Here is a 21,915-nt window from a genome sequence, read left to right as displayed (position 1 = left end):
TAAAATGGCAACTCTTAAATTAAGACATTCTAGAATTGTAATCCAAGGCTGATTAAAATTGTTTCAAGGGCCCCAAATGGCCCCTGGGCCACACTTTGGAAATCCCTCTTCTAGACTTGAATAAAAAAAAACAGTCTTAAAATTTCAGGTCTACCATTTCATTTGTGCTAAGCAGGTTCAAAACAAACCACTTAATACTTTCAGCTGACATTGCAACATTTTTGTGTTTTTTCCATCATATAAAGCATTAAGCATTTGCATTAATTCCATAAGGTTTGTATTTGTGTCGTGTTACATTTCATTACTGAAGAGGGTTGAATACATTGGAAAAGTACAAAGTCCCTTTTCACATTATATATAGTTCAAGATGCAAAAAAGACCCAAACACAAATATACAAATTCTATATTTATTTCTACGTTGAGACAGAGATGAAAACAAAAAGATATACAAATAAAAATGCCATTGTTTTTTTTTTCCTAATCCTATAATTGTAATGGATCTAAATCTACCCAGCAACAGTGCATGGTGCAAAAACATCCCTGATTGATTAAAAAGATCCTACCCCCATTATGCTTATAAGTTACAGAAATAAAATCTATTAAAAATGAAAGACTGAAAGCAGATTATTGGTGGTAATCGGCATAAACAGAAAGGTGAGAAATGTTTGAAGCTGCGGTTTGTACAGCTATGAAAAAGCAACGACGAAAGTGGACGTTAAGTTCTGCAGGTTTCGTAAAAATGTTTTTTACTGATGGGAGCACTGCAGTTATCTTCACTCTGTACACTGAAACCTGCAGTCGTTTACACACTTCCTACACAACGGATAATTGAACATTACTCATACTTTGGTCAAATTTAAATACGGTCACTTTGAATGGGAACTCATTCGGACCCATTTTTCTGCAGCACTTCAGCTAATGCATGCAGGTGTAGTATGTAGAGTTGGCTGGCCTGTATATTAATTCAGTCTCACTTCCTGAGTTGGTTTTAGATTCAAATCGAACATGTGCACAAAATAAAGTCTGATGATTTATTTATTTTCCCCACCAGACCTCTCAGGCACAAAACAAATCAGTCAGGAAAACTAGCATACAAAAAAAAAAAATGTTTAAAGTCCACTTTCTCTATCCTTATTGCCCTGCTGTCAGTCTATATGGTGCTCGCATTTGAAAAGACGTTTCAAAACCAAGGACAGTCGGAAGATAAAAACAAAATGGCAGCTACACTCAGGAGTGTTCATGGTGGTGGAAGTGGGCTGAAAGATAACCCTGAAACTCCATAGAGGATCATTTTACAATTACAGCATCCCTTTTTAAAGCAGGAATACCCTGTAAGATCAAATAAATGGGACACTTGGAAAAAAAAACAAAAGAAATCTCAGCCGAGGGGTCACAGTTCATTAATATGAATAATTAGATAGCATTTTTATTCAGTTTATGGCTCTTCTCCCACAGATGGAACACAAAAAACTGGGAACGTAGTTAGAAGCATTCAGATAGATTTCTTATAAAGCTATTTTTTTCTATATGTATTTACATAACACATACTTTGATTCCTTAAAGTTACTTGAAGTCTTTACATTTATCTTGAATATAAGTGATGGTTTAGAAGTTATGGTTTAAGCAATCCTAACAGAAATGCATTATTTTCTTTAAATCATAAAACATCGCACGTTCCCAGTTTCATGTGAATTTGTGCTCGTTTGTGCAAGATTTGAACCTGCATTGGGCGACTATGCTTTGGATGTGTTGAGTACTTAAGACATTACAAAAATAATCAAACATCTGGGTCATCAAAGAAAAGCCTCAAACCAATTTTTGTTTTACTGCTGCTTTGTCCATATATCAGTCGCACTGAAGCCACATATGAAAAGTCTAAACCTGTTCAGAATCTCGAGCAAAGTCACTGATATTAGTAATTTCATATCTATTAAAGGCAAGTCACAACAAATGAAGATCAGTCACTGACAAATAAGTGATGAGCATGATGATGTGCTTCAAATTAAAGGTTTCTTTTATTGAGCTTCAGCTTTGAATGAGCTAAAAACATAAGAAAAAAAAATAAAACCATTCTGTTGTCAGTATCTACAAAAACGGCGAAGAAAAGCATCTATAATCACATGATTGGTTCTGAAAATGGAAGAGGAAAATCAAATAAAAAAAGAATCCTCCCAGTTGGAGTCTCCTGTGCACTCGGTGTGCCGTTACCTTTGGATCTCCTCCAACTTCCCTGCCCTCCCACCACACAGACCTCCTATACATGTACAATAGCTTTAAACAGTCCCAGACTTCAACATAAAACGGCTAAAGCTCTCTTCTTCACGCCCAACCCCCACCGGCATGATTTACATGATGAACGGGCAAAAAACACTTGATACAAAACAAAAAAAGAATCAACTGGAAAATAGGACAACAAAAGGGAAAAAGTACATGAATACAGCAACTTCCTCTGGAATCATTCTCACTCTTTACTCGCATATCAACACACAAGGAAATAAAACACAAAGCAAAATAAAATGCGTTCAATTCAGAAAAAATGAAACAAAACTGACTGGACCCTGGTTGTTTTTGTTGCTGTTCAGTGCCAATGAAGGAACAAGTTTGGGAGGTAGAAAGGGAGGAAAGGAAGGAGAAAAAAAAAAAAAAAAGTGTTGGGCCGACAAAGGGTGCTGAATCGTAGGAAGGGGAACCGGCGGGTGTTATTTCTTTGCCTTGCCGGCCTTGGCTGCGTTCCGTGGAGGAGTGACGGGTCTTCCCAATCCCACACCTCCTCCTCCGCTGCCATAAGGATACAATTTCTTATCTGCTGGCTTCAAAATCTAAGAGACAGAAAAAAAAAAAAAAATTATTATAACAATCATTATCTTAAATTAAACCAGCAGACCAGATTAACTATAAATGCAAGCAGAATAAGGCTGCAGTATAATTTGCAACTTCTATATATTTTTTAACTTCAAATCCAGATCTGGGCCAGAAATAAAATGGAAAGACTCTGGATCATATATAAAAAAGAAAAGTATACCTCATTGAACTTTGTTTTTTTTTACATAATTTAATTGTTAGAAAAATCTTGAATTATTTGATGTATGGGATTCAGAATCGCTCAGTGTCCTCTTAAGGCATGAGGGATTCAAGGTTATGGAATTAGTACGTTTTTATTCATGCATATACAAGAGGCCAGAGCTCAAACTCTGTCTTTTTTACCACAAAACACAAGATAATATTACTGGCAGAGAAAATTAAAAGTTAAAGAAAGAGAAACAATTTGAAATGCCAAATATAACAAAAACGTATTCAGATGATAAGGTGGGTTTTTTGTGAGATTTCTCACATGCAGTTCCTCAGACAGATGCAGTCATGTAGGAAGGCAGTCATTCGGAATGCCCTCTGCTCACCCTTCCGCTGATCGGTCAGTTTTAGATACTTAAGAGATGTCCTTAAACCCCACATCAGACTCATAAGCTGCTCAGTGTTTGTGAAGCCACATGCATCCCTTTGGATCTCACTACGGTGTTTAGTCTCAGATCAATCAGTAACAAAATTAAAAATGTCTGAAATTTAAACAGGCAAAAAGCTCCATTAAATATGCCAATTAATGCTGTTCTACTAATTGGCTATTTTAACATCAGGCTGTTTTGATTTAACAAGATTTTTATTTTTGCAGTTCATTAATATAAGTGTTTTAAAAAAGCTAAGCTGATGGTTGACTGTACCGTTTTGAAGGCCCTTAATGATAAATTAAAAATATTTGGACGACAAAATTAAATGAGTTTGATCATTTCCATTCATATGCTTATGTTTTGCGGTATTCACACTGGTGCATCAGTCTGCACTCAACCCTTCCTTCTCGTTTCCTTAGTGTCAGGATGAGTTCATTCACGCATCAGGTACCTGCCAGACGCACGATGTCGTACTGTTATGTACCACAGAGTGTAACATAAGAGCCCTGTGAAGAGTAGCCAGTCAGTGAAATGGTAGTCGAGATTTTGAAAAAGAGATGGAATTGGTTTCAAAGCCAAACATGACAGCAGAGTTGGAGCACTTTGGATTTCAACCCAATGATGGCTCTAAACCAAGCGGCTTCTTTATTTATTCTATATTATTATTTATTCAAAAGCAGCAACTAAAAGCAGTAATACAAAAAAAAATTGGAGCTGCACCTCAAAACATAATCACTGTGCAGTTTTTACAACAGAGTGAAAACAACTAGCAATTGACTGTCTCAGAGTTTGAAATCGTTTTTATATGCCAAACCAAATACATTAAAGGCAGCAAAAAAAGGAGCCTTTAATATGAATAACCACAGAAAACACAACCGCCTTAAAGCACAGAATAAGACATAAGATCTGAGATTTTTTGGGTTCTCTGATTTCTATTTCTATCTCACAATTTTATTTTGCAGTTATAACATTTTATTTTTCATTATTGTTTTTGATTTATTTGAACATTAAAGCTTGACCTTTGAGAGGGCGTGCACCATTATGCCATTATTGGCATACAAAAGGACAGCATTATTGTTTAGTTCAGTAGTTTCTAAGAAAAATATTTGTCCAGGATAATTTCTTATCCCCAAAAGTCCAAAGTCTACAAATTTCTAAAGAGCTTTTCTAAAGATCTAAAAACACAAATGATGAAAGACCTTCAGAAAACAAAGAATGTGACTCATAAACACTTGAAAATCCACCACCTGAAAAGCAATGAAAAAAGGTTTTCACAAACCTGGAAGGAGCACATGAGGGTCTCGTCCACACTCATCATGGCACCAGCGTTATCAAACTCTCCACAGTAGTTGGGAGCTGAGAAAAGAGTGACGAGTTGCCTCTTTGCGAAAAACTCATAACCATCTTCAACCACCTTAAAAGAGAAAACTAGAGTCAGAATGTGTGAAAAATCAAAGATGCATCCATCTTTGTTCCAATTGTTAAATTATTAAACTAGTAGGATCCTTTTAATCCTATTGGTCTTTAGCGAGCAGATTGAAAATATTTTTAGAGTTGGTGCATCTAAAACCACAGGTTCATTGCAACAACTCCAGTCTCATGCAACACCTCCTTTCCTCGCTGGAACTATCATGACTTTTAAATATTGAACATGTGCTGCAAACCTTCATAATCCAAAGAAGCTTAGAACACACTTAAGCTTTCTTTATTTCAACGTCAAAAATCAAACCATTATTAGACCAGACTTCCCAGGGTGCATATTATGGTGACAATTTTAAACTTGACTGACTTGTGGAAACATTTCTACAGTTTAGATGTGTGGAAGAAAAACAAAACATTTTAGTCATATATACTGATTTTTGACTGCCTGATGTGAGCTTTCAGGTTTTACTATCGAAAAAAAAAAAAAAAAAAAAAAACTTTTTGGGCTACCTCTGCACTGCCACTCTGGTAGATAGTGCTGTTGACCAGCTTTGCCAGCAATGCAGCATCATATCTGTAGTTGAGGCAGTCGCATTGTAAGACGTGGAGCGACTCAAACCTCAAACAATATGGAAACCCAAATAACTATCAATATCTTTATACACATTTCCCTTTGATAGCAGGGAAAAATATCACAATATATAACTATATTGGAATATCGTAATGTCGTATTGTGACCAAAGCATCATGATGCATATCTTATCGCAACACCGTTGCCAAAACTCATCCTTACTATTGCATAGGGGTTATCTATTTGAAGCATAAACCTCTGATGGAAAACAAGCTTGATTTGGATTCTTTTGAAAACATGTAGATTAAGGATCTGTAAACAAACAAACTAATCAACAATCTTAGAAGCTAAGAGGTCTTGAAGCTGAAAATGTGAACTTTTATCATATATCTAAACGTAGTTCTTGTATCTCCTTATAGTTCTCAAAGTCATTTCAAATTGGACCAAACTCTTGAGAATGGTATACAAAATAAAACCTGGAAACTTTTCTAGGACTGGAAAAAAGAACATCCCTGAATTCCATACATTTCCAGGTACCCTCACATACATTACCTACTTAGATTCTTTAAAAGCTCACTACTCACAATTCAAAAATGTTGCTAACTTTGAGAAAAGCAAATTGTTACCTGATGCGCCCTGCATATTAGGTCCATGTCGTGTTTGTGCAAAAATTTGGCCACCACATCTGCCCCGAATGTGAAGGAGACTCCGCGATCGTTCTCCCCCCAGCCCAGCACGTCTTTATCCGGGTCGGCCCACAGCAGGTCGCACAGCAAACCCTGGTCGGGCACGTCTGTGGGCCGCATGACTCTGCGGATCTGCTCCATCGACTGAAGATCTGGAGAGAGACCTAGAGAAGTGCATGCAGAGAAATTCCTTTTAAATCATTTTACTTTTGATCTGCTCTTCTAAAACAATTTCTGTAGAGAAGAAACTCTACCTCCATGACAGCAGAAAATTTTCTCATCTACAATAGCAGCCACAGGTAAACAGTTGAAGCAGTCTGTGAAGGTCTTCCACAGCTTTATGTTATACCGTCGCTTACCTATCACCAGAGGAAAGGAAGCACAGATAAGCAGCGTTAGAATTACTCGTTTACATCTTAATGAAATATATTGAAGAGGGACTAATTAATGCTTACACTCATCATAAAAGCCATAGATTCGATTAATGGAGGCGCACTCATGGTTGCCACGCAGCAGGAAAAAGTTCTCGGGGTATTTGATCTTATAGGCAAGAAGGAGACAGATGGTTTCCAGGGACTGCTTCCCTCGGTCTACATAGTCGCCCAGAAACAGGTAGTTGCTCTCCGGAGGGAAGCCACCATATTCAAAAAGCCTGAGCAGATCATAGTACTGACCATGGACATCACCTGCAGGGGGCAGCAGAGGTGCATTATTGGAACACTGCATTGAGAGGCTCAGCATGCAGCATTTACAGTTAAATGAACCCTTGATTACAGATTAATAAACATTTATTTACATTTGTCCTGTGAATCATCACATTTATCATGCATGCTCCTTTGTTACCTTTGCACTTGTATTCTGCAACGTTTTAAACCATTTATGCAAACTGAACCCTCGGTTCACTGAAACTTACCACATATTTTTAAAGGGGCCTCTAATTCAAGCAGGATTGGCTGGCTCAGGAAGATTTCACGGGATTTGAGGCAAAGGCCACGGATCTCGTTCTCCGTTAGCTGAACGTTCTTTCCCGGCCGCGAGCCCTTAACTGGTACAAGACAGACAAAAAAAAAAAAAAGATATTTTTATGGAAGAAACATGACTGAGACAAATATCTTTAGAGAGATTGACATTCAGCACAGCAATCAAATGTGATGCTTTGATTTTGAAGCAGACCACCAGAATGGAGAGTTAACACCTCCCACAAGCCAAATGCTGTCAAATTCTGGTTGCAGCTCAGACTAGCAAACATTTCCACAGGTACTCGAATCTTTTAGGTTTTTATTTTGCCCTACATTTGCTGGAATTGAGACTAAACCAGTTTGAAAACAAAGCAGTTTATGAAGTAGCAAACTGAAAAGCCTGATACAGGGGAAGCATCTTGTTGTCAGCCTTAAAACGAGGTCACACAGTTTATATGGATGTTGAAGCCGAAGCTAAACAAACCACTTCCCCTTTAATCTGATGTTTCTGAAACAAATTATGCAAACACACAATTAAAGGCCTTTTAGTGCGATCATAGGAGACGGAACGGTTCAGATAGCACTCAAGCAAATCCACAGAATTTAATGAAAACAGGTTGTAATAAACCTAAGACTACATATTAACGTTACATCAATCTTACAGCAAGTGAACATTCTGTTCTGGCCTGATTCGCTTTGCCTTATCTCAGGAATTCAGCAGGTTTATCAAGTGTCTGCTTATCATGCATTTTCACATGCAACACACAGGGAATAGAGGGAAAACTGCCACTATGATCAACATAGAAACAGTCATTTTCCAGACCTTTTCCTACCTCTGACCCTCATCATATAATATTTCCACTGCACTAATAGAAAAGATGTGCCAGAGAACACATTTAAAGGAAAAAAAAGCAAAAGCATGTAATCAGACGGAAATCTGCCAGTGGTGAAGTCACAAGGAGGAACGCAGGAATGTTTGAGAAAAGGCATGTTTGTGTTCTGCGCCCTTAAGCGATTCTCCGCTGCCGTTTGGAACCAGGTTAGTTTGTATCAATGACAGATCAATATGCTGCTTTGTTCCAGGAGGAGCTTCCAACAAGCCCAGTCAAGGTTCTGTTTCCCAAACAAGAAGTGCAGCACAGGATCCTGACTAACCCATATCATACTACACAGAAAGAGGAAACAGACATTCAATAAGAACGTCGTTTAAAACCATTTCTCTTTGGGAGGAAAAGAAAAATTCAGAGAAGTCAATGATTATCCACTCAGCATAAACATCTTCAGCTGCTTACTAGTGATTCAACAAGATAAAATATAGGAAGATTATGTGCAAATCAACAAAGATTAAATAACAGCAGAGGAACTGTTATAATTTTTCCAAATATTATTACTTCTTAGAAAACCCAAAGCAATATTACCCATTTGGTATCATAGATACACATTCAGCCTTTATCTTGATAGTGAGACATTTTGTCTCAGCGAGACTTTCTGCAAAAGTGAAACTAAAAGCTAAACTATGTATAAACGCCTTTGAAATGTGATACTTTGCTGTAAATGTTTTCCAGGACAGCGATCCCAGCAAAATAAGCCAAGAGCCGCCACAGAAGTTGTAATATATCCAGCAGTTTATATTGTTACTTAGTTTAGGTAATATAAGTAGTATTTAACTCCCCTTTTGCACACATGGTGCAGCAAACATTAAGTATTATCTAATGCCATTACAGGGAGGGGTTAATCAATGTAAGAAGGATAATAGGTTTTTATTTCTCACTGTAATAAAAATCATCCTGACGACAGTTTGAAATATTATACCTAAAGTTTAGGTGTCAGCTCGTGTGTCTTGTAGTCTCTCTGGGGATATTTGGACAAAGTCAAAGTTAGCATCGCCTTCATTCTTGTGTTTAACTTTAAATTGCATGAACAAAATATTGACCTTTTTTTTCTGCTGATTATAAACAGACTTTTGCTGAATATCCTGATGTTAAGTTATACAAAAAAACCAGAGCACTGTAAGGACTGAATACATCAGAATAAAAGTCGAGGTGTGAAACAGCAGCAGGCTGCTACAGTCAGAGGAGAGGACTGCAGCTCTCCGTCACTTTTATATATGTTGGGAAGGATAAGAAAAAACATATTAAAGTTTGATTTCAGCTTTTTACTGACGGCTTAAAATAGAGCGGAAGAAAAATTTTTTTTAAAGATATCACCTATCAGAACTTTTATAATACATTATCAAAACTGCCAGCTGCATCATGATTGAGATTTGATACTTTTAACCAAACAGAAACCATTTTACAATAAAATAATACTACTGTAGGTTTATCATCTGTTGAGAGATCTCTCCCAGTGTTAACCATAACAATACCTCTATAACAAAATTATAAAAATATATTTATATTTTTTAGCAATGAAGCAATTTTGTAGATGTTCCTGAAAATACATGATTTTTTGATTGTTTAAATGATTTAGCCAAAACGGAAAGGTGAGTCAAACTAAAATGTGACAGCCTAATTAAAAACACAATTACATTCCCCTAGCATCCTTTAGTAAAATACACCCACACACACCAAAAAGCAAAGAAAAAAACAAACATATGAGAGCTTAATGTAAATTAGGGCATAAGGAGGGAGAAGAATATGTAAGCCCTATTTATTTCTAAACGCTCAAAATAAAACATATTTTTAAATGAGATGGCTGCAGAAACAAACAGGTCTGACCAGAGGTTGATGGTAGGAATCACCAAGTGGAGGAAGTAGGAAGATGCGACTGCAAAGGGACGAAAAAGGCAGGGAAAAGTGGATATAAATACCGCCCTGCTGCTTGCTGCTTTAAAGAGGGATTACCAAAGGCTAAGCCCCAACAGAGCTTACTCCAAAGTTAGCCTCAGAGTCAGTGGGCGACAGTGAGGGGTTCATACAAAAGGCTTTACACAACACAGACTAAGAGCTGAAAACAAAACGCTGGTGCAACAGGAAAACCATTTCTGTGGTTCAGCACAACGCAAGCCTGCTAGGGCCATCAGCAACGCTACCACAGTTTGCTTAGACTTAGATCTCTGCAAGTAATCCAATTGTGACTGCTAATTATCCAAATTAGTCCTAAAAACAAAGCAAGCAAACAGGAAGCTAACTTTGATGTTTACGCAAAAGGAAAATAAAAAATTATGAGTTTTATGCATTTCATCAGCTACAGTAAATGGTTTCCTTAAATTGTTTTTGATCAATGCGGATTCATACTAAAGTAATATAAGCAGGAGTTTGACCAACTAATAAAAGCAGAAGCACCAATAGGGGGGTGGAAGAAAAGTTGCATAACAGGATATAAATACTGCCACTATCAGGTCTGTTTGTTTTCTCCTGTGTTTGGCAGACAACCTTATCACGGTCCAAGTACAACAATCCATGCACAAACACTCCAGCATGTCCCGCAGTCAAAGTCAAACTCCGAACAGGCAATTTGACAGCCACATGAGGAGCGGCATAATCCCAATCACCTCCACCAGCTCAGACTGGGCTCATCAGGCAGCAGGCAGGCCCTAAATATTAGAAGGTAAACAAACTGAGGGCGCAGACTACATTTCATTACAGTCATGGCTGTAAGAAAACTCCACCTTAAACATTGTCTATCAATTTAAACTAAGCTCATAAAGTGCCAAGTTAAAGAATACAGAAAAATTCAAACTTAAAGTTTAGCGTGACTTATTAAAGCTCTAAAAAAGGTTTTCTCTAGATGCATTCAAATGCAAAAACCTAAATGTGGAAATGCCTTTCATGCTGCTTAAATGTTTTTATTACTGAGCAGCAAAATGGACCATTATCACTGAACCAAGGAGATAAAACCTGAGGAATTAGAACTAAAGCCTGTCAGCTTCATATTTCACCATCCTCAGATTTTTTTCCTCACAATAAACAGATTATTTACTGAAAGACAAAAATGAAATTCTGGTTTTAAAACTGAATCTTTCGTTAGTCTTTGCTTTAATCGTTTTAAAGCTATGGAGGATGCATTTTGTTTTACTGTATTTGTCGTCTATAGAGAGTTTGAAGCCTCTAACCGGCTAAAGCAGACTGAAAAAGACACACGGTTGTTGACATGTTTAGAGTTGGATGAGATATTTCTGGGTAATAGTGACTGGTGTTTGGATTTCATACATAAGCGGAATTTCAATTAGAAAAAAATGCAGCAATGTTTCCATGAAACTGAAAGAAAAACAAAAACTATTTTAACACCATTTCTTTAACATCAAAATACAACCCCGGAATTTTTAAATTAAATCTGGACCTGGATCAGATATCAGTGCACTTTACATGGAACTGTTAAAATACACAAAATCACGAGCCTTAGGTCAGCCCCAAACGGAAATAAAAAAATACGTCCACTACACTTTTTATAAATAGGGTAAGCAATAGATATTAAAAATTACTATTTAACAAGCATACATTACTTCTGAATTTTGATATCAGATCCAAACTAAACTGGGATGTAGATGCATATTTATTTTCAGGTGTAGACCTTTTTTTTTTACTGTTTACCAGCAGGTATATTCTCTGCCTCTACAGTTCAGAAAAATTGGCAGGACACTAAAAGTGCATAGAACATCCAGACCTTGTCTTATCTCTAGACAGAAAGTATTTCAATAGTTTTTAACACATCGGCGTTTGAAAACCCTGAAAAATCTTTACACACGACTCATTAATAGAGTAAGGAGATGTTCTTCCACCATGTTTGTTTTTGAAAGAACAGTGCATGCAGAGCCAGCGGGTGACTGGAGGCTAACTCCTGACTCAGTTAAAAAAACACAACCACAAACATGGAGGTCATGAACAATCCTGCAGCTATCAAAACCCTAAAAGAACTTCATACGTATGGAACTTCATCCATACATTACATGATAGCAATAAAAATGACTCCTAACATAAATGTTTGGGGTTGTTTAAAGATATTCTTAGCCGACACAGCCTCAGGGAAGACTGCTGCCATGAGGTTATCTGCATCAGAACACATTTCCAGAAGGTTGAGTGGAAGAAAAAGAGCTGTAAAAAAGGGGGAGCACACTTAAGGTGGTACGTGGCATCTCTGATGCAGCTAAATGGGGTACAGATACAAATATTAAAAAACTTTTTTGCATGCCCCACTTTCTCTCCTTATCCATTTCCTGTCTAATAGCGGCGGGAGGGAAAAAATGCTACTAGTAACACAAAAAAGGAAGCATAAACAATAGTGATAACATGTCCATGAAAATGGCTGTGAAACAAGATCCATTATAGAGTTTCGAATAGATAGACAAGGCATGAGCTGCAGCTGGAGCCTTTAAGTGTCACGACAGCTGATGCTGGAGGGATACCACAGACGTGGGAATAAAGGATACCAAGATGGTTAAAGCTGCTTTTAAAGCAATCTGGGCTTCCTTAATGCACCAGCAGAATCACAGCCACAATGCCTCAAAGAGGCGTCAACGCCGCATGTCATGCAAAAGGAACACAGTATACAGACATGCTTTTTAGGAGAGCCACACTTTCTTTAGATAATCCGGATGTTTCCTTTGTCATGTAGAACTTTTCAAAAGGAACCTATTTTTGAGCTTCCCTTTGTGTAAAGCTCAGGCTGGGCAGTAAAACAACAAGTTTCTTAGTAGAATTCTGACCAACAAGAGAAAATACACACTTAATGCACTGACTGTCTAAGTTACAACGACAATTAGTTAGTTCCCCCCACAATCTCATTCAAGCAAGAAAAACAAACAGATATTTAAGCAAATAAGAACATACTGACAGAGGTAGTCGGTTGTTTTTTGCTTATAAGTTCTACGTGTGAGCAGGTGTCCAGGACATCTTTGCTCTGATGGTTCCCAGTTATGCGTCACCCAAATAAACATAAGATAGAAAACACACCTACAGGACACATGAGCTGATAGTGGCATGATTTGGCGGTTTTGTCAGAGACATGTTTGACATTTTCCTTGTGTTGTTACCACTGAGACACACAAAGCACACCTGTATGACACCCTGCAGCGCACAGAGGAGATCAAACAATAAATGAATGAAGCTGAGATCTCTAGTGAAGCACTGAGCTCAGAAAAAAAAAAATAATTGGCAGTTAGTTTACTCCACAGAGCATTATGGCCTACAACCACTATGCAGGACATTTTCTGCAAAACTGCAGCGAAATGGTTGACCTCTTTTATAGCCCTAGTCTGTATTCTGCGCATTTCTAATATCCGACCTTCTACATTTGCTTTGAACAGGGATAATTCTGGAAAGGGGGGGAATAATGTCAAACTTATTTTTCTTTAAGGTACATCTGGTACGCTCTTTTAGTCCCAAAAACAAAAATAATATTAAATAGAACAATGATACACAACATGAGCATACTAAGCATTTCCAGTAAATTATTGAAGTGGGTTAAGCCCTGGTTCTATTTCTGCAAGTGTGGGGAACTGACTTCAGTAGAAATAAATAATACCTATACATCAATCCAAGACTGGAAACTGAATATTTAGCCTTTGTCAGTTCTAATGGGTTAGGTCAAATACTGAAATTGTTTTGTCATTCAAAAAAAATAAATCTTTTTTCTTTTATAGCTGTTAAATCCAAATTATCAGCTCCATCAAAGATGGCGCCTCTAACGCAGCAGGTCAGGCCTCAAAGGAAACTGGAAATAGATTCATTCAGGAAAAGTCTGATGGTGCATCTCTACAAGTATAAACTTTGACGCCATAGCACATGAAAATGAAAGGCACAAACAAAACAATTTATTTTACATTACTTCCCTGAAGTTAAATAATCCTTTTTCATTAAATTTTCTTTTTTTTTATGCAAAAATTAAGGAACTTGAAAATGTTATTTTCAAGTATTTTTATTTTTTACATAGATGACTGAATGCTGTTTGTAAATATTTCTAAATATTGATTTGTTCACTTGATCATCTCTATTTTTGCTAATAAAGAAGGGTTGTAGCGTTTGCAGTTTTATGGCCATTCGCTGATCTTGATCAATGCACATCTTTTTATGTGACTGATACTGTCACTTCTAAGATCACGAGGCACCTTCAATGTAATATCAGTGTAAGACATTAACCAGCACCTGTGAAACAAATACTTATAAAAAATGCTCTCTAATATGAATCTCTAATATGGAGCATCGACAGTGGGTGATATTCAGATCTTTACAGAGGAAGTAAAGATTGGTTTCAAATTTAAGCATGTGCCGATCCATTTAGAAGAAAAAGGAGTGGTCTCCTGGAAACATGGGAGTTTAAAACTCCAGTTAGTTCAGCTTCGAGTCATCTTTTTTTCTCTATTGCTTATCTCAGTTATGTGTAAGTGTCATGCACAGTTTCTCTTTTAGTCTCCATTTACAGCTTGCTCATTGTTTCTGTTCAAGAGCATCGTCAGGTCTTTTAGCCATGGCGTTATGCCCTTACTCCATCAGCTAATGTTCCTACAGCTAGCAATGCTACTAACGTTTACAAGTCTTTACACCGGCCAAAGGCAAGAACTGTGGGTCAAAGATAAACAGTCATAAACCACCACCACCTCCTCCTGCGTTAGTAAACAAGGAAGGCATCTATGTTTGCAGGATCAAAGATAAAAATATCTTAAATGCATGTAACTATCCAGTGGTTGAGGAAAATATTTCAATAAAAGACAAGAGGAAGTAAAATATAACCATATTTCAATATTTTTTCCATGCAACTTTCATTAAAATTTTACTTTAATACAAAATAAAGAAAATAGAAACATCCCTTATGATTTCGATAGACTGAAATAGTTGATTTTCTTTTTGTTTTTCTATGCAAAAATGAACAGAAAAAAAAAAGTAACTTTTATCGTATGATCAGTCACAGGAGATTAGAGAAAAACCATCTGGTTCTGCTCTCCGACCAATTTGATCAGTAGATTAATACTTATGACTCGTTTTATAAAGAGGGACAGTTAAGGCTGCAACGTTGTTTACCATTAGGCTTACCAATATCTATCATTTGTGAACGATGTATTCAGTAAAGCGCAATATTCTCCATAAACAAGCGTCTTTTCTCAAACTATTAGGAAGCAATAATACTAACTAACTTTTTTCCTTTCATTTAACTTTATATTTATGTTTGTGGCTACAAAACTTTGAGTTGTCAGTGTATTAAAAGGTTAAAAAAGGTATTTTGTGGCCCAACCTCATGAAAATCTAAATGATGGGTTCCCTAAAGTTGTAAACAATAATAAAACCCTAACAGACAAATATTCTCTCATATATATATCTTGTGCATCTATGAGTTTTACTTTACTCAACCTTTCTTTCATATTTTAAACCACCTAAATGCACACAGTTGAGTTTTATAGTGCATACCACAAACAGCAATCATGATAAAAATTTGAAATTTATATTGATTTCTGATCTCATCGTTGGTAAATAGGTTACATTAAACACATTTATCAATACATTCAATTATAATCTAACTTAATGCTTCAATCTATTGGTCTTCTTTAAACATAACATGCTGAAAGAAGTAAAAAAAACTGTTTTAAAGAAGTTTTAAAAAAAGAGATTGATAACAATAGATGTCCATAAAGTCAGCAGATGTAATTTATCTTCATACGTCACAGCAGCGTCACGCTTTTTCCTAATTTCCCCACTGAAATTTATTTTCAATGAAAACAAAAGGGGAGTAGGATGCGATCAAAGGGAGATTCTGTTCAGTCACATAAAAATAAATAAATAAATAAAAGCATCGTTGATTTAAAACAGACAAAATGCAACCCTAGGAAAAAAAGAACCACCAGTCTGATGTAGCCTACTTTACCACCATAGACCGCCATCGGCTTTTACTGATCTCCAAAGAAATGGTGTGAAAAATAAAATGACCACAAAATCAGAGAGGAAAAAAAATGTGTTTCTGCTCCCAACTCCTCTTACCTTCCAGCAGACGTTGAATTATAGAGTCGATGTTTAATTTGTCCGGCTCCGCCATTTTCTGACGTTATCGGGAAGTGAGAGCTCGGTTTTATGCGTCGCACCTTTTTAAAATTCAAAAGAGAGAAGAAGACAAGATGGGCCAAAGGTTACTTTTTACAGATGTCACCGGTCGAGTTCAGAAGCAAACGACGCCAACAAATCGAGCAACATGAGCATAATCAATGAGCTAATCCGAGCTAAAGCTGCTACTTTTTTTAGTAGCATCGGCACAACTGTACCGCGGCTGCCAAGCTCTGTAATAACATGTTAAGCTCATAAAATATCCCCGAACCTTTTTCTTCGGAGCCGTACCTGTCCTCCCGGTACGAAAAACGAGGGGATATGTATGAACAAGGTTAAATGTTAGCCCCTTTCCTCCTGCTTTGTCCGGCTCTCTCCACACTCTCCCCCCCAGGAACTTTAAAAGAGGGCCGCTTGAGCCGAGCGTCTACGGCTACATACGAGGTTGAGTTAAACCCAATACGTTAGAGCTGTCTTAGAAGTTGATTGGCCAACCCGCTCAACCTTTTGCATCTGATTGGGTAATTGATATGTCTGTCTGAATCTAAGCTCCGCCCAAAGGAATCTTAACGGCTATCCAGTCGAGCCTCTTTTCAGTTTATATCGCGCCCTCTGGCGTTAACATCTGTAATTACAATTCTTTATGGCTATGGGAAGCGGTGGGTTTTTGTTTAGATTTTTGTGAATGTGATTAAAATATTTTAAAGTTCTGGTACGTGCTCAGATGTAATAATAATAATGAAGTGACATATTGTGTATTTTTAAAAGTTCCCTTATTGAACTTTGTTTCAAAAATCAAAAATTGACAAACAAGGCAAAAAACGAAAATGGAATTTTAAACAAAATGGACTGTGCAGTAAAGAAAAAAAACATTTTGGGAAAGTTAACACAGGGTATTTATTAAATCATAAATGCAAAGATAAAAAAAATCAAGATAAGAAAAATAGCAGCCTATTTACAGCTTAAAAATGCAGCAGTAGAAATGTCATCATGAATATAAACAGTTATGGAGGGAATAATATATTTAGCTAGCACAGTCAAAGGCTGCTCCACGGAAAAAGGTCTCTGATCTTGATTTAGGGCAGGGGTGAGTAACTCCAGTGCTTGAGGGCCGGTTTCCTGCAACATTTAGATTCATCCTTGGTCAAACATACCTGAATCAACTGTTTGAATTACCTTCCCAGTATACAATCAATTTCTCCACAGTCCTTTCAGGTGTGTTAAGTGAAGGACATATCTAAAAGTTCCAGGATACAGGCCCTTCAGGACTGGAGTTGCCTACCCCACATTTAGAGGAACTTGAGCTTTAGCACTTTTACAGTTTCCTGAAAGTTTGTTCCAGATTAGTTACACATGGGAACCAAAAGATTTAAACCAGAAGACCTGAGGGGTCTGGGTGGTTAATACACTGACAATAAATCTGTAATGTATTTTGCCACTAAGCCTTTAAGTGCTCAATGGACTAACATAGGTATTTTAAGGGAATTCTCTGAGATCGTAAGCAAGTATAAGGACTTTAGAACTGGGGTGATGTGCTCCACTTTCTTAAAGATGCCTTTTCTTACGAGGTCTCTTTAACAGACAGAATAACCGGAAAGCATGCTTTCAAAACTAACAGGAAAGTGGTCAGATAAAGCAACATTAGACACAGACACCTTGAAAATGTTTAGACCCTTCATGATAATGAAGTCCAAAATATGTTGGTCTTTGTGCATTTGCTGTATCCCATAGTTGTATTGCACTTTTGTCTTCAGGATTGTTAATGCGGCACTATCTCCAAAAATAATTAAACAGCCATCATTCACACATATCACAGATTAAAGGTCATTAAAATAACTGAAAAGTTTGCTATGAACTTGTAAATGTTCAAAAACATGGTTTAAACCAGGCATCCCCAACCTCGGTCCTCGAGGCCCGCTGTCCTGCAGGTTTTAGAGGTTTCCCTGCTTTAGCACAGCTGATTGTGATGATTGCAGTAGACCAAAAGCCAGTTAATCAACTATCAATTCAAATCAGCTGTGCTGGTATAGGGAAACCTGTAAAACCTGCAGGACAGCGGGCCTCGAGGACCGAGGTCAGGGATGCCTGATTTAAACCATTTAACTGAAATATCAAAAGACTTAAATTTGCTCAGAAAGTTGGACCCAGAATTCAGGCAAGACAGACAATGGAATACTAAAGTATTTATATCGATAAAAAAAGAAGCAGAGAACTGTGAACACCAAAGGCTCAAGAATAATCTGGCCCTGATGGTTGGGACCAAGGAGTTTAAATAGAAGCAGGAGCAGGTGGGTCAGATAAGCAGTGATGAGAAGCAGGGCAGAGGTCGACAGGTGAAGTAAATGAGCAATCAAGCCAGCCATCAGCGCCAAAATCATGACAAAATCTTTACCAAAGTGGCCACCCCTCCACATTTAATCTGTTCTCAGAAAGATTGTAGTTCAGTGGTGTCTACTCGAAAAAAATGAAGTCTTGTTAAATTAATTTAGCCATGTTTCTGTTAAAACATAACATCACGGTAATGGTCAATAATGTACTCAGTCATTGGAAATGATTTTCCTAACAGGGATTTATAAAGCCATTTATAGCACTTGGCTGATATTAACTCTCTGTCTGGTTGTACAAAACAATATGATTTAAAAATTTGATCGCTTATTATGATCTCTTATCCTATTTAGCTGTGTGCTTATTTTACAACTAACCCCCATCAGAGACCCAAGTTGATACTTGAAATGATCTTTTCTGATAGAGCTGCCAGTGGGGTCACGTCTGTATCACAGAAAGACTATTTGAAGAAAGCTTTAAATTGTTTTGAATTTATATATATATATATATATATATATATATAATTTGTTTTTAGCATTGGTTTGCAAGTTTAGTTTCAATTGCATTTGATTTTTTTTAGAATGCTTAGTTTCAGTTTAGTTTTTATTAGTGTCACTTTAACAAATGAGCTGACTGCCAAACTTGCATGCAGTACTAGACCTCATATTAATGCTTTAGGACAAAGACAGAAACAAAATCTAAGCACATTCTCTCTTAAAATTCTGTTATATTAAATTACTTTAGTAAACCTTTATTACAGATTCCTTTAGTTTTTCGGGTTTTTCCAGGTGTTTTTTAAATTTTTATATTAATTACCGGTAACAATTTTTTTTTATTTCAATAGTTTTAGCTAAAGATAATAACTTTGATTTGAAGGTCCTGATCTGGTGAAACATAGATTAGGTGGGGCTGTGTGGCTTTTTGACACTATTGGTTTTAGCAGTGAGGCCTGAGCTATGCCAGGGGGTAGATGAAAATTTAAAGACAACATTTAAATATATATATATATATATATATATATTATAAATATCTACCAATTTTGAACTGTTTGTCCATTAAGGTCAAGGCGGGCCAATGGCAGGGTACACCCTTGACAGGTAACCAGTCCATCATAGGGCAACACAAAGACACACGACCATGCACACAATCATAACCGGCGACAATCTAAAGACATTGTTGGAGCTATTTATGCTTTATATCTTTATACATTTGAATTGTGTTATTTTTAAATTTTTTTTTTTTGTTTTGTTTTGAGCTAAGACCGGAATTAATGTGGATCAATCCACTTTCTATAAAAGTAGGGGCCTGGAAAAGGACCAGCAGGCATTTTTGGTTTTTCGACCTATGGTTTTTACCAGAGCAAGAGAGGTACTGTAGCAGAAAGAACAAAGGTAAATTTGAACTCTTGCTGAAATAGGAAAATAAGGAATCCAGAAGAATCATCAAGTTGGGACATTACACCTTATTTTGCCTGTGTACAGAAACTTGACCCCAGTGCCTTAGTAGTGGCTTAATGGAACCTTTTTTGGACGTTTCACCTGGCAAACAATCGCTACTACAGACATTAATCAACCTTACAGTCATGTTTTTGGTTTACTGGAGGAAGCTGGAGTACCCAGAGATAACCAACACATGTAAAACAGTGGAGTACACACCTGTGGATTGGACCTCTGACCTTTTTACTGCAAGGCAACAGTGCTACATACTCTCCCAGTGCGGCTTTGTACAGATCTTAATGACACAACATATAACAACATACTCTCCCCTATGCATGTAAGATACCTAAAGCTTTAAAGTTAAAATCCTAGATCAGCTGCTCTTGTTCGTAAAATACTTAGAAATCCAACAATTAAAAGATAATAAAACCCCGTTATCGGGTTCGTTTGCTTGTCTAACATTTCAGAAAAGCTGTTTTTGTTTGCCACATTTCAATCTCTGCAGATCAGGTAGTGCCGACTACTGTAACAGAGAGTAGGTATGATTAAAAATAGATATTCATGACTTGCTTAAACCAAACAACAGTAAAATAACATGTTTGGAACTTTACAGAAAAAAACAGCCTCCCAGAAAAGATCAACTAAATTAAAATATACATATGCAGTGACTGAAAACTGATAGATGAACCCTCATCTATATTTTCTAAATAAATCACTGAAGACAGAGCAGCTTTTCAAGAGGCCTTTGCTAATAATTCTAAACACATATTCATACATCAGTACTGTTGAAATTAATGGGTTCTGCATAATATATACATTCAATAGGTTAAACTTTTATTTATATCTCCTAGATGACTTCCCATACATCTTTATTTGTAGTAGTTCTGTGAATACATTTACTATATTATTTTTGGTCAATTTACTTAAAAATGTCAAAGTACAATATTTCACACGATTGTTTCAGTGCTGCCACCTTCTGGTTTAGAAGAGAACTGCTTGTTTCAGAGGTGGTGAATTACATCCACATGGGAAGGTCACTATGTTGAGATGAAAATTTGTTCAGATACAAAAAAAAAAAAAAAAAAAGAAGCACTTTCAGACTAGTATTTCGCAAATTTTTTAAACTATTTTATTACGAGAATTGGGAACCTGGGGACATAAACTGACTGATGCTCCAAAAGCTTACTGCACAGACAGCAGTGAAGAATTACCTTTGAAGCGTGAAAGAGTAGCAGCAGATAGAAAAGAGGATTTTAGGGTTTATGGACACTACCTGGTTCCTAAATTATTTCAACCCTAGAATTAGTTGCAAAGCATTTATTTTATAATAATGTGTTTTTATAAATTTAATAAACAAATAAAAGGGGGACAGTTAGAAGAAACCATTAAAAACCATGTCTTAAAGCATAGGAACATAAAACAGGAAAGATAAGGTTCAGGCAAAGGTGTCTGAGGTGTCTGAGATTTGATTAACATACTTTGGGCATAATATATCTAAAAAGAAAAAAAAACAAAACAAGTATATTTTGGCCAAATTTGAAAAGGAATGGAACCAATAAGCTTTAGGTGAATGGGTAGAAATTCATTAGACCTAAAATAATCTTTAATTTCTATTTGGTTTTATATTTCTGTCCAGCGGTACGATTAATAGACTTCCTGTTGATTATCTAATCTATGCTGATGATTTGGTCACTCTCCTTGTAGATAACACAGATCTGAAGCAATCACTTAGAGACTGAGCTGTTTGGTGTCCAGCATTTAATTGTGTTAAACACTTTATGCAAATTGAATCGGTTCAATTTACATGTTTTAACATGCAACAGCAAGGCTTTCTTTTGGGCTACTATATAAAGCTGAAACTCTATGCTAATTCTGACATTTTGAATTGGAAAAGCTTCCTGGATGGGAAGCGAAACATCTTTAAACTTGGAAACAAAGTCCTGTGGATTGTTCTTTAACTTTTTTGGAATATAGGCTTAGACTGCTGGAAGACATAGGGACCCCTTTTTCATCATTCTGTCTCTATTCTCCCATTCTTCAGTATTTGTTAGTTCAACCTCTAACGTTATGCTCTCTCTGCTTTAGTTGCTTAGTAGCTTCATCTGGTCTG

At 36.7% G+C, this 21,915-nt stretch overlaps 1 protein-coding gene across 2 annotated transcripts; it reads right to left on the bottom strand.

The window, feature by feature from the left end:
* Nucleotides 1–1,976: 1,976 nt before the first annotated feature.
* Nucleotides 1,977–16,494, bottom strand: LOC107096949 (serine/threonine-protein phosphatase alpha-2 isoform-like). Of its 2 annotated transcripts, none has more exons than XM_015393878.1 (8): nt 16,336–16,494; nt 15,985–16,085; nt 7,033–7,164; nt 6,575–6,805; nt 6,374–6,478; nt 6,060–6,283; nt 4,720–4,854; nt 1,977–2,819 (listed from the first exon to the last, which is right to left on the bottom strand). In XM_015393878.1, the coding sequence occupies exons 2-8, from the start codon at nt 16,037–16,039 to the stop codon at nt 2,700–2,702; spliced, it is 1,002 nt and encodes a 333-aa protein (XP_015249364.1). In that variant the 5' UTR covers nt 16,040–16,085; nt 16,336–16,494; the 3' UTR covers nt 1,977–2,699. The 2 variants fall into 2 exon arrangements, with proteins under 2 accessions (XP_015249364.1, XP_015249356.1); XM_015393870.1 differs by having other exon boundaries at nt 16,316–16,489.
* Nucleotides 16,495–21,915: the final 5,421 nt, after the last annotated feature.

This window comes from Cyprinodon variegatus, unplaced genomic scaffold, assembly GCF_000732505.1.
Source record: "Cyprinodon variegatus isolate N-32 unplaced genomic scaffold, C_variegatus-1.0 Scaffold24, whole genome shotgun sequence".
NCBI classification, from domain to species: Eukaryota; Metazoa; Chordata; class Actinopteri; order Cyprinodontiformes; family Cyprinodontidae; genus Cyprinodon; species Cyprinodon variegatus.
The sequence above is the reverse complement of the archived record's forward strand: the minus strand, read 5'-3'. Positions and strand labels throughout refer to the sequence as shown.